General features: G+C 41.7%; 2 protein-coding genes across 3 annotated transcripts; both read right to left on the bottom strand.

Annotated features, from left to right (window-relative positions):
• Window positions 1-693: 693 nt before the first annotated feature.
• LOC115571612 (zinc finger protein OZF-like) lies at window positions 694-2838 on the bottom strand. Its single transcript, XM_030401092.1, has 2 exons — window positions 2542-2838; window positions 694-1955 (listed from the first exon to the last, which is right to left on the bottom strand). The coding sequence occupies exons 1-2, from the start codon at window positions 2633-2635 to the stop codon at window positions 817-819; spliced, it is 1233 nt and encodes a 410-aa protein (XP_030256952.1). The 5' UTR covers window positions 2636-2838; the 3' UTR covers window positions 694-816.
• A 2998-nt stretch (window positions 2839-5836) lies between these two features.
• On the bottom strand, window positions 5837-9850 carry LOC115571607 (gastrula zinc finger protein XlCGF57.1-like). Of its 2 annotated transcripts, none has more exons than XM_030401081.1 (3): window positions 9551-9850; window positions 8193-8432; window positions 5837-7920 (listed from the first exon to the last, which is right to left on the bottom strand). In XM_030401081.1, exons 1-3 carry the CDS (start codon window positions 9648-9650, stop codon window positions 6128-6130), a joined length of 2133 nt encoding a protein of 710 aa, XP_030256941.1. In that variant the 5' UTR covers window positions 9651-9850; the 3' UTR covers window positions 5837-6127. The 2 variants fall into 2 exon arrangements, with proteins under 2 accessions (XP_030256941.1, XP_030256942.1); XM_030401082.1 differs by lacking the exon at window positions 9551-9850 and adding an exon at window positions 8998-9239.
• Window positions 9851-10183: the final 333 nt, after the last annotated feature.

Raw genomic sequence — 10183 nt, 5'->3', positions numbered from 1 at the left:
TGCAGGTATTAAAATGGTCTTATTTTCATTAAAGGACAGATTTTCTGAGAGAGGTGTGTCACAACGCTGATAACATGACCCTTTTACTTTTCTTTCAACTTTTATCATTTTTTTATCACGGTGCAAGTGTCATCCAACTCAGGCCACTGCGAGTGCCCCTGGTTTACTACTTCAAAACTGCAGGGCAAAACTGCCACAGAGTTTCATGTTGAGTGTGATTTTAAATGGAGTGCAGGTGTCATATGAGGCAAAAAATATAGAACTGACACTGTTGTCTGATAATCACACAGCAGGTAGGAGTTGCTGCAGTAAACTTTATGAACTTTATGATCTTTTATGGGTTGTCAGAGACAAAACTGGATGTCGTTGGTCCCCGTGACATTTTGATTACTTGCTGCGCAGATCTGTGTAGCGAATTACAAGGGAAATATGCTCCAGTAAGCAACTTTTATTCATATGGTTGCCTGTCAAAGCCTGGTTGACAGTTTTAGTTCTCCACTCAAAGCTAATTTGAGGGACTTGGCAGAAGTCTGGAGAACTGAGTGGACATTTTATAAGTGGAGTCTGTAAGAAACTATGTCCAGCTGTCTTAGATTTAGTTCTAGAAATCCCACAACTTGGATGACCAAAAACCTTTACTGACAGTTTTTTGACCAGGGCACACATTGACAAAGTAAGCAGCCACATAAAAAAAAAAATCAAAATCTTGACAGGCATGTGTCAAGTTTTGTAAGGTATAAACACAAGAACAGACAAAAGTTCTGAACAACACACACGCAATTTATTTTTCTCAAGAAACCTTGCAACACGTTTCTATCAAGAGTGTACTTTCATGTGTGTCTTCAGACTACTTGGGTCTTTGTATTGTTTTCCACAAACATCACAACCAAATGGTTTATCTACTGAGTGGACTCTCATGTGTCTGTCAAGATTTTTTTTAAGGCTGAATCTTTTCCCACAATCAACACAGCCAAATGGTCTCTCCCCTGTATGGACTCTCAAGTGTGCCACAAGATGTGCCTGACACTGAAATATGTTACCACAAACATCACAACTAAATGGCGTCTCTCCTGTGTGGACTCGCATGTGCCGGTCAAGATTTTTCTTGAGGCTAAATGTTTTCCCACAATCACCACATTCAAATGGTTTCTCTCCCGTGTGGACTATCATGTGTGTTGTAAGATGCGCCTGACACTGAAATCTGTTACCACAAACATCACAACACAATGTCTCTCCCGTGTGGATTCGCATGTGTCTGTTAAAATTTTTCTTGAGGCTAAAGCTTTTTCCACAATCAACACAGACAAATGGTTTATCTCCTGTGTGGATTGTCAGGTGTGTCTTTAGATGAGTCAACTGGTTGAATCTTTTTCCACATATATCACAGCCAAATGGTTTCTCTCCTGTGTGGATTCTTACGTGGAGTGTCAGGTATTTCTTCAGGGCAAATCTTTTCCCGCAATCCTCACAAACAAATGGTTTTTCTCTCTTCTGTGATCCGCTTTCAGATTCAGAATCTGACAAAGGCTCTTGCCAGTCACCAGTCTCCGGACAGTCTGAAGCCTTTTCATCAATATTTGCTTGTTGATGACTAACTGGATCTCGGTTTCTGACAGGTTCAGATCCTCCACAGTCCTCTCTGGTGGTTTCTGTTTTTATATGTGTTGCTGAGCTGCTGGCTGGAGACGCGGTCTTTCTGTTGTCCTCAGTTTGACTTTGAAGAAGCAGTGAAGACTGAGGTTTCTCTTCATCATCTTCACTCTTCACAGTAACAGCAGTGAATGGGAACCTGGTAATAATATCCTCCTTCATCTCATGAAGCTGCTCTCCTTCCTGACTGGTCCAGAGTTCCTCCTGCTCCTCTTTTATATGTCGGGGCTCTGGGTTCTTCTGGACTAGGCTGGGGCTCCACTCAGAGGAAACCTCTTCTTTAACCACCGACAGCTGCTGGACATCTGAAGGGAACATTAAAACACATGGGGTGGCCAGTCAGCAGATTCACGAAAATGTCATCAGGCGTGTCTCATTCAACCAGTATAGGAATACATTTCTGCAGTGAATTTGAGTCACTGTGTCACATGACATCAAAGTTATCAAAATAAAAAAATGCAAATAAATACACAACACATTAGCAATCAAAATATGTGAGCTACATGAAATCTGTTTAACATTGTATCATGACTTTCACTAATATCATCAAATCAGCATGAAGAAACATTGTTTTTGTGTAAATCAAACCAACAATAGGGTAATTTATTGATGGTCCCTAAATCAGCCTCCAGCGATGATCTGGGAGGCGAGCTAACAGTCCTCCTGCTGTCAACACCGGGTGAAACTGACGACGAGACGCCGCTGAGAGTCTCCGGAGTGAATGTCTGTCCAATATAAAACTCAAAACTAACGTCACTTCTGAAGCTCTCAGCACTGACAGACATCTCGCAAACAGGCCGCAAAGTCCGCGAGTCTGTAAAAACCGTGCAGTTCGGACATTTGAAGGCAGCATGTGTCGCTCCTCCTACACCAGTGTGGATGGTGGTGTACCTGAGCTGGAGGGAGATCTCTGTTGGAGTCGTCTGTTGCTCGTAGTGGAGCTGGCTTTATCCGTTTTCGCGTCGACTGCATTGTCCCTGTTCATGATGCAGACTCTGTGAAAACAGTCGTTGATGTAGTTTGGTGTTGTGTTCCGGTTTCGGAGCGAAAATGTGAACCAGCAGATGACGAAAAACAGAAAAGAAACAAAGGTTTCCTGTCGGATGACTGACGTTTGTTTATAATAGTCTAGTCGCAGGGGGCCGCCATCTTGGATCTCGCTTCGTCTCGTGAGAGTTGCGTTCACAGTGGTGCCAAATCTCGCGAGAGAATCAAGCAAACAGTCTATGGAAGCAAGAACAAAAGAGGGCCACTTTATTCCGTTTATAGTATCGACTTGTTTTACATTTCATTAGAAAACACGCTGGATCTTGTGATTTTACATTATCTTGTTTTTTACAATCAACTGAAATTGAATAACCTGCCCAAAATCTGGAATCTGGAAAGAGGTTCTGCAGCATAGTTGCACTACTTAACTCAACAATGTGACTTTCACTAATTTGCACTTTAAATATGTTTCTGTTTTTTTTTTTTTTTTTTTTTTCTTATTGTGGTATTTTTAAAATATACTTTCATATTTGAATCCTATGCTGAGCCGCTGAAACAACATTTTTTTCTTTGTTCACTTGTTGCACACCGAATGACAATAAAGTCTGTCTAACTCTAAGTCTATAAAGAGTAGCAGGAGTAGTCTGCTGGAGCAGCAGCATCTCAACAGCAGAAAGGAAGAGACTGGATAGACGTATAAACAGTGGCGTGCACAGGTAGACACTAGGTGGTGCTAAAGCACCTGCCCTTTGCCCTCTGGACCAAGCAAGTGCCCTTTTAAAAGTTTGTTTTATTTTATTGTTTTTGGTGGCCCATGCTGACATGATCATCTATAAGTGCTCGTCGATTAAAAGCGTGTGATAATAATGCCCCAATTAATATTCCCTCCACCCCCCACCCCACCCTCACACCTCTGTCAACGTGAACGCGCAGAGCGGACACAAACGGAGGCGGGTTGTAGCAGCAGACAGAGCACAGCTGCAGCCCAAACACACCTCCTCCCCTGCCCACCAGCCCGGTAACACAGAAATGAATCGAGTCGAGTGTGTTGTTTACCCCCTAAGCCTCAGTTGCCAAGCTATAACTTGCATTTATGTGTCTCTGTTGTGAAGTAGCCTGTCTCAACGCCACACAGCTGGGCATATATTAGCCGACTGCTCACCTGCTTAACAAGCTAGACGCTACCCAAAATCGATTTAGATATGACGTGATGATGACCACCGGTAGAGTTTGTCATTGGTATCCTACAGCATGTGAATCTATCAGTATACTTACTGAAGGTGAATATTTAGTAGGCTATTGTGTAGGTTTACATTAGGCTACATAATTAACACTTGCAGTAATTTATTTGCTAAATGACAAACAGGCAATTCCCAATTGCCTGCAGAAAAAGTAGCCCTGTGCCTTGTTGAAATATAACCAAACAGTCTTATTCATATTGTTGGTCTCTTTTTATTTACCAATTGCAGCATAATGCCTAGAAAGGAGAGGATAAGAAAGGAAAAATAAAGGGAGCTACAGCAGGCAGACCAGGGGAGCAGCTCTCTGCTCTCCTGGATAAAAGCATCCACCAGCAGCAAGGAGGAAGAGGAAGATGGAGATGAAAGGTCAGAGTCAAGAGTCATGTTCACTGTTTAGGGCATTTTAAAGCTCAGATTTTAAAGTTGAACTGTTCCTCTAATTTTACTGAAATATCTTAAAAGCTGTCCACATTTTATTTTAACTACACAAAGTGGTTTGGCTGTACTAAATTAGGCATTAAGCTCGTTCGTTCGTTTTCTTCCGCTTTATCCATGCGGGTCGCGGGTGATGTTACCGCTTTTATACCACCTTTTTCAAGGTGGAGCGGGGATACTGGGGCCAAATCCAGTGGCTCTATGGGCGAAGGCCAGGGTGCTCCCTGGATGAGACGCCAGCTCATCGCAGGGCCCTTACTGATGGCAGTGGCTGCCACGAAGGTGTCAACTGCACATCAGGAGCAGTGTTGGGGTTCAGCATCTTGCTCAAGGATGCTTCGGCTTGTAGCGCAGTCCCGCCCAGGGGAGCCAGGGATTTGAACCAGTGACCTTCCGGTCACTAGTCCTCAGCTCTACCCACTGAGCCACAGCCGCCCTGTAGCTAATTACATTATTTGTACCAACAAGTTATTTCTATGTTACAAGACTTGCAGAGTCTAAAGACGCATAAAGTGCTCTTATTTTTCACTGAGCACCTGCCCCCCAAAAGTCTGTGCACGCCACTGCTTATAAAGATGGCCAGATCCATCCTGGGATGCCCTCTTTACCCAGTGCAGGTGGTGCGAGAGAGCAGGACGATGGACAAGCAGTCATCACTGGTGAAGGAGTCCCATCCTCTGCAGGCTACTATCTCAGCACTTCGCAGGTCCTTCATCGATAGGCTAATACACCCCAAGTGTGTGAAGGAGAGGTGTCACAGATCCTTCTTTCCTGCTGCTGTCAGACTGTACAACCAGCACTGCTCCCAATAGACCTAGCATGTGCGCTATGTCATAAAAGAACCCTTTTTCAGTTTTTTCCACAAACTAGTCAATTTCACATACACATATCTGCTACAGTTACACTGTTAACAGTGTAAAACATTATTTATATACTTTGGCTGCTGTGATGAAGAAATGTCCCCGTTTGTGGGACAAATAAAGGAAATTCTGATTCTGATAAGCAATGACGAGTGAATTAGTTAATTAAAGTAAAGAAGGTCCATACAATGAACTGATCAATTAATTATATCAGTGAACATTAGTGGGGGAATCTGTGCTGCCATATTGAAAAAGATCTGCATGATGTGCCCATATTTCACATCAAACTTACAGTATCTGCAATGTTGTCTCCCTGTTCAGGTTGAATCCAGTCCTTCCATACAATCTCTTTCTCCCATTTTGTCAGATTTTTCCCATATATCTTCCACTTTAAATAGATTAAAATACCTTCTATTTTGATTTGAAATGTGACTTGTTTATGTGACTTGTTTATTTAAAAGAACTAAACTTCTAATTTAAAGGGGAATGACTTCATTGCTGTAGAATGATGATTGAAGGTTAAGAGCTTTGCAAACTGGATGCTCACCCGTTCATTTCGTATTACCAAAACTCATTAGATGACATAGTATCCTGTGAATTTGCAGAATTTGAAGCACTGTTGTCTTTTCATTGCATCTAAATTATTTCGTTCTCAAACACAAGTTAGATTTTTACATATTTTAATAGGCAATTCTGACAATTATATAAAACAGTCACTATTCCTCCGTGTTTGGTGGGATGAGGTGGGATTTCTTAGGTCTATTCCCTGACATCCTTCCTCTTTGAGGTCACTGGGTCCAACCGAGGCACAGAGAGCCTTTAGGTGAAAGTATATTAATGTTATGAAAGAATTTAGTTTCTTCTTGTAGTCCTTTATTTAGACCACTACACCCGTATCTTCAGACTTTTTTGGTCTTTGTATCTCTCACCACAAACATCACATCTAAATGGTTTCTATCCTGAGTGGACTCTCATGTGTTTCTTGAGACTTTGCTGCTGTGTAAAACGTTTGCAACAGACAACACAACCATATGGTTTCCCTCCTGTGTGGACTCTCCTGTGTTTCCTCCGACTTTCCTGTAGCCTAAATCTTTTACTGCATAGATCACAACCATATGGTTTCTCCCCTGTGTGGACTGTCAAGTGTTGCTTAAGCACATACAATTGTCTAAATGTTTTACTGCAAACATTACAAGTATATGTTTTTGCTTCTGTGTGCACTCGCATGTGTTTCTTAAGATTTCCAGGTTGTGAACAGCTTTTACCACAAACATGACAAACATATGGTTTCTCTTCTGTGTGTATTCTCATGTGTGACTTTAGCCGTGCCGGACCCTGAAATATTTTACCACATACATCACAAACAAATGGTGTCTCTCCTGTGTGGACTTGCATGTGTTTGTTGAGAGCTTGCTTGAAGTTATATCTTCTTCCACAATCATCACAGGCGAAAGGTTTTTCTCCTGTGTGGACTTTCATATGTTTCCTAAGATGTGCCGGTTTTTCAAATCTTATCCCACAAACAGTACAACATAATGTCTTTTCTCCTGTGTGGACTCTCATGTGTCTCTTCAGATTTCCTTCTTCTGCAAATCTTTTATCACAATCAGCACAGCCAAATGGTCTCTCTCCTGTGTGGACTCTCATGTGGATGGTCACATGTTTCTTACGGGGAAATCTTTTCCCGCAAACATCACAACCAAATGGTTTTCCTTCATTGTGGACAAGCATGTGCCTTTTCAGGGTCTGCTTAAGAGAAAATTTTGTTCCACACACATCACAGCCAAATTGTTTCTCTCTTGTATGGACTATCATGTGGGTCTTTAGATATTTGTTTAGGGGGAATCTTTTCCCACAAACATCACAAGCAAATGGTTTCTGTCCTGTGTGGAGAATCTTGTGTGCGTTGAGATCTCCTTTTTGTGTAAATCCTTTACCGCAAACATCACAACCAAATGGTTTCTCTCCTGTGTGGAATCTCATGTGTTTCCTCAAATGACTAGGTGTTTCGAATCTTTTCCCACAATCATCACAACTAACTGATCTTTCTCCTATTTCTACTCTGATTTGTGAATCTACGGTTTGCGTTTCTGTACAAGATTTCTTATTAATCAAACAGGTGGATGACTTCATGTGTCTCTGAAGAGACCACTTGCAGCGGAATCCTGTCCTACACTCAAAGCAGCTAAACTTTTTTTTCCCAGCAGTGCATCCCACATTACTTACAAGGGCTTCCTTATATTTCACAGCATTTACACCTAGCTCTGGCAGCCAGATGTTATCATCACTGTCTTCAGTTATAGATCCAGTATCTGACAAAGGTTTCCAATCCAAACTGACTTCTGTCTCAGAACAGTCTGAAGTATTTGATTGTGGATGACTATCTTGGTCTCGGTTCCTGGCCAGTTCAGATCCTCCACAGTCCTCTCCATGATTTTCTCTTTTTATCTGTATTGCCAAGCTGCTGGCTGAAGGCTCTGCCCCTCCATTTTTCTTGTTGTGATGAAGCTGTGAAGGCTGAGGTTTCTCTTCCACATCTTCAGTCTTCACAATGACAGCAGTGAATGGGTACCTGGTGATATCAGCCTCCTCCAAACCATTAACATCATTAACCTGCTTGGTCCAGAGTACCTCCTGTTCCTCTTGTAGGTGTAGGGGCTTTGAGTCCTCCTGGTCTGGACTGGGGCTCCACTCAGAGGAAACCTCTTCTTTAATCAACAACAGCTGCTGAACACCTACATGAAAGCCTGAAACACACATAAAAAATGGTTACTATTTGCTTGGAATTTAATGGAAAAAAATAGGAAATGAATAAAAACGTCCACATCAATAACTTTATTGATTAAAATATCAAAAGATGGAGTTCCCTTAAGAAATCTTAGGATACGGGACTAGAATGTGTGTAATTATAATGATGGTGCACACCACTGATGACAAGCAGTAAATTGTGAGGTAGCTTCAATATTCAATCCTTTATTCCAGCGGCTAACTGGATGCTCTTCCTTTCTGTTCTACTCACTTTGCCTTGGGTGAAGTTGTGAAGTTGGAGGTTTCTCTTCATCATCTTCACTCTTCACTGTAACAGTGGTGAATGGGTACATGGTGATATTAGCCTCCCCCAGTTCATTAACCTGCTTGCCCTCCTGACTGGTCAAGAGTTCCTCCTGTTCCTCTTTTATGTGTAGGGGCTCTGGGTCCTTCTGGTCCAGGCTGGGGCTCCAGTCAAGGAAAACCTCTTCTTTAATCAGCTGCTGGACAGCTGCAGGGAACACAGACACACATGAAACGTGTCTGCAGCTATTTTCTATGAAATAATTTATTGAAAATTTAAACTAATTAAGAACCAATCATTAATGTGAAAGATTGCATTCCCCTCAGAAATGTTAGGATCCATGACAACAACATGTGTAACCATAGTGATGAACAGTGAGGTGGACTTCACACAGCTTTTACCACAATTTCCTTACAAATTTGCAGCCTTTATCATCTTTCTTCAAGTCTTCCAAATTAATTCACCTTCATAGTTTTTAATGCCACTATTGCATTCCTACTAGAGATGTCAGTTATGCTGAATTTTTCTTTGGATAAGCTGCCACCCATTACCCAGTAACAAACCAGTTGATGAGGAAAACAGACAAAATATCACACTAAAAAATACAAGCACCTTTCATTTAAGCCAGTGCTCAATCAATTGACACAACACTTGTGTTTTATGCAACATAGATAACTAATTACGCGCTTTGCTGACCTGTTTGTCGATACACGCATGTGTTTAGTAGTTAAATTCTGCATTTTATATTATTACTACTAGTTATTAGACTCACTTGGAGCCCCGTTGTTTTGATGGTTAAGCCAGGAGGAACCAGGGATAGTTGGGATGATCTTTATCTATGAAATCCTGATTAATGGTGAGAAATGACTTGTTTGACCCAGATCAAGCTCAGTACAAGATGTCTTCATGTAGAAGGAATAAGAATGGAAAGGAGGGCACATGGAGGTATCACACATGTTGTTTTACTTGAGGAGCGAAGGGAAGACTGGAAAACTGTTGGCTATGTTTTAAAGTTTGTGGGTGTATCAAAGTTTTGGTTAGCTTGTGTGTGTTTTTTTTCTTCACGTTTCTCAGCATTAGCCTCATTAGCTAAATTCCTGTGCATCTGTTAGCATTTAGCAGTGCAGCTTGATACAATGGTATTGTAAATCAGTAAAGTAATAATAGGTTAAGGAAGGCTGGTGGATGGAAGCTGAGAGTAAGATGCTCCTCGGACTTAATGAGTTATCTGTTTGGGCAGTCTGCGACTCTGGACACCTGGAGGCAGCCTGAGTCGCCCACCTCTGTCCATCATGGTGGTGTAGGTGATGTGGATGGTGGTGTACCTGAGCTAGAGTCTGAACTCTGTCGGAGTATTGTGTCGCTTGGAGTGGAGCTGGCTTTAACGTTATCCGTTTCCGCGCCGATTATATCGTCCTTCGTCATGATGCAGATTCTGTGAAAACAGTTCTGGGCGGATTGTTCCAGATGGTTCGGTTCGTTTGGGATTGTAATGCGGGTTTAAGGGAGAAATGATGTGAACGCGCAGACGACGACACATGGAAAAGAAACAACAAGGTTTTCTGTCCGAGGAGCAAAGTTTGTATAGTTTGTAGTTAGAAATAGGAGGGCGCCATCTTGGGTCACGTACCGTATCGTGAGAGTTAGGTTCAGTGTTGCCAGATATCGCGAGAGAAACAAGCAAGAGGGCCTATGAAATCAAGCCCAAAACAAGCGACTTCTCTGTTCGTGGTAAAAAATAAATAAATAAATAAAAAAAGAGAGAGAGATTATTACAATTTGCACACACACAAATATCACCCTGAATCCAGAAATATCATTGTATTTATTATTGTTTTTATATGTTATGATCCTTTTTTGTGTTAGTTCCAGGACTTCAAAACAATCCCCAAGAATATGACAGTGTGGAGAGAGTTAAGGTTGAAACTGACTTTTTTTAGCGAGTGTTATCTGAAGAT

Source organism: Sparus aurata, chromosome 20 (assembly GCF_900880675.1).
Source record: "Sparus aurata chromosome 20, fSpaAur1.1, whole genome shotgun sequence".
Lineage (NCBI taxonomy): Eukaryota > Metazoa > Chordata > Actinopteri > Spariformes > Sparidae > Sparus > Sparus aurata.
The sequence above is the reverse complement of the archived record's forward strand: the minus strand, read 5'-3'. Positions and strand labels throughout refer to the sequence as shown.

What these genes read in the sequence shown, in the direction of transcription:
- LOC115571612 (XM_030401092.1), bottom strand. Translation starts at nt 2,635, where the DNA reads ATGAACAGGGACAATGCAGTCGACGCGAAAACGGATAAAGCCAGCTCC. An exon ending in GAGATCTCCCTCCAGCTCAG is followed by an intron (nt 1,956 to 2,541) that starts GTACACCACCAT and finishes TGTTCCCTTCAG; the next exon opens with ATGTCCAGCAGCTGTCGGTG.
- LOC115571607 (XM_030401081.1), bottom strand. Translation starts at nt 9,650, where the DNA reads ATGACGAAGGACGATATAATCGGCGCGGAAACGGATAACGTTAAAGCC. An exon ending in GAGTTCAGACTCTAGCTCAG is followed by an intron (nt 8,433 to 9,550) that starts GTACACCACCAT and finishes TGTTCCCTGCAG; the next exon opens with CTGTCCAGCAGCTGATTAAA. An exon ending in ACAACTTCACCCAAGGCAAA is followed by an intron (nt 7,921 to 8,192) that starts GTGAGTAGAACA and finishes TGTGTGTTTCAG; the next exon opens with GCTTTCATGTAGGTGTTCAG.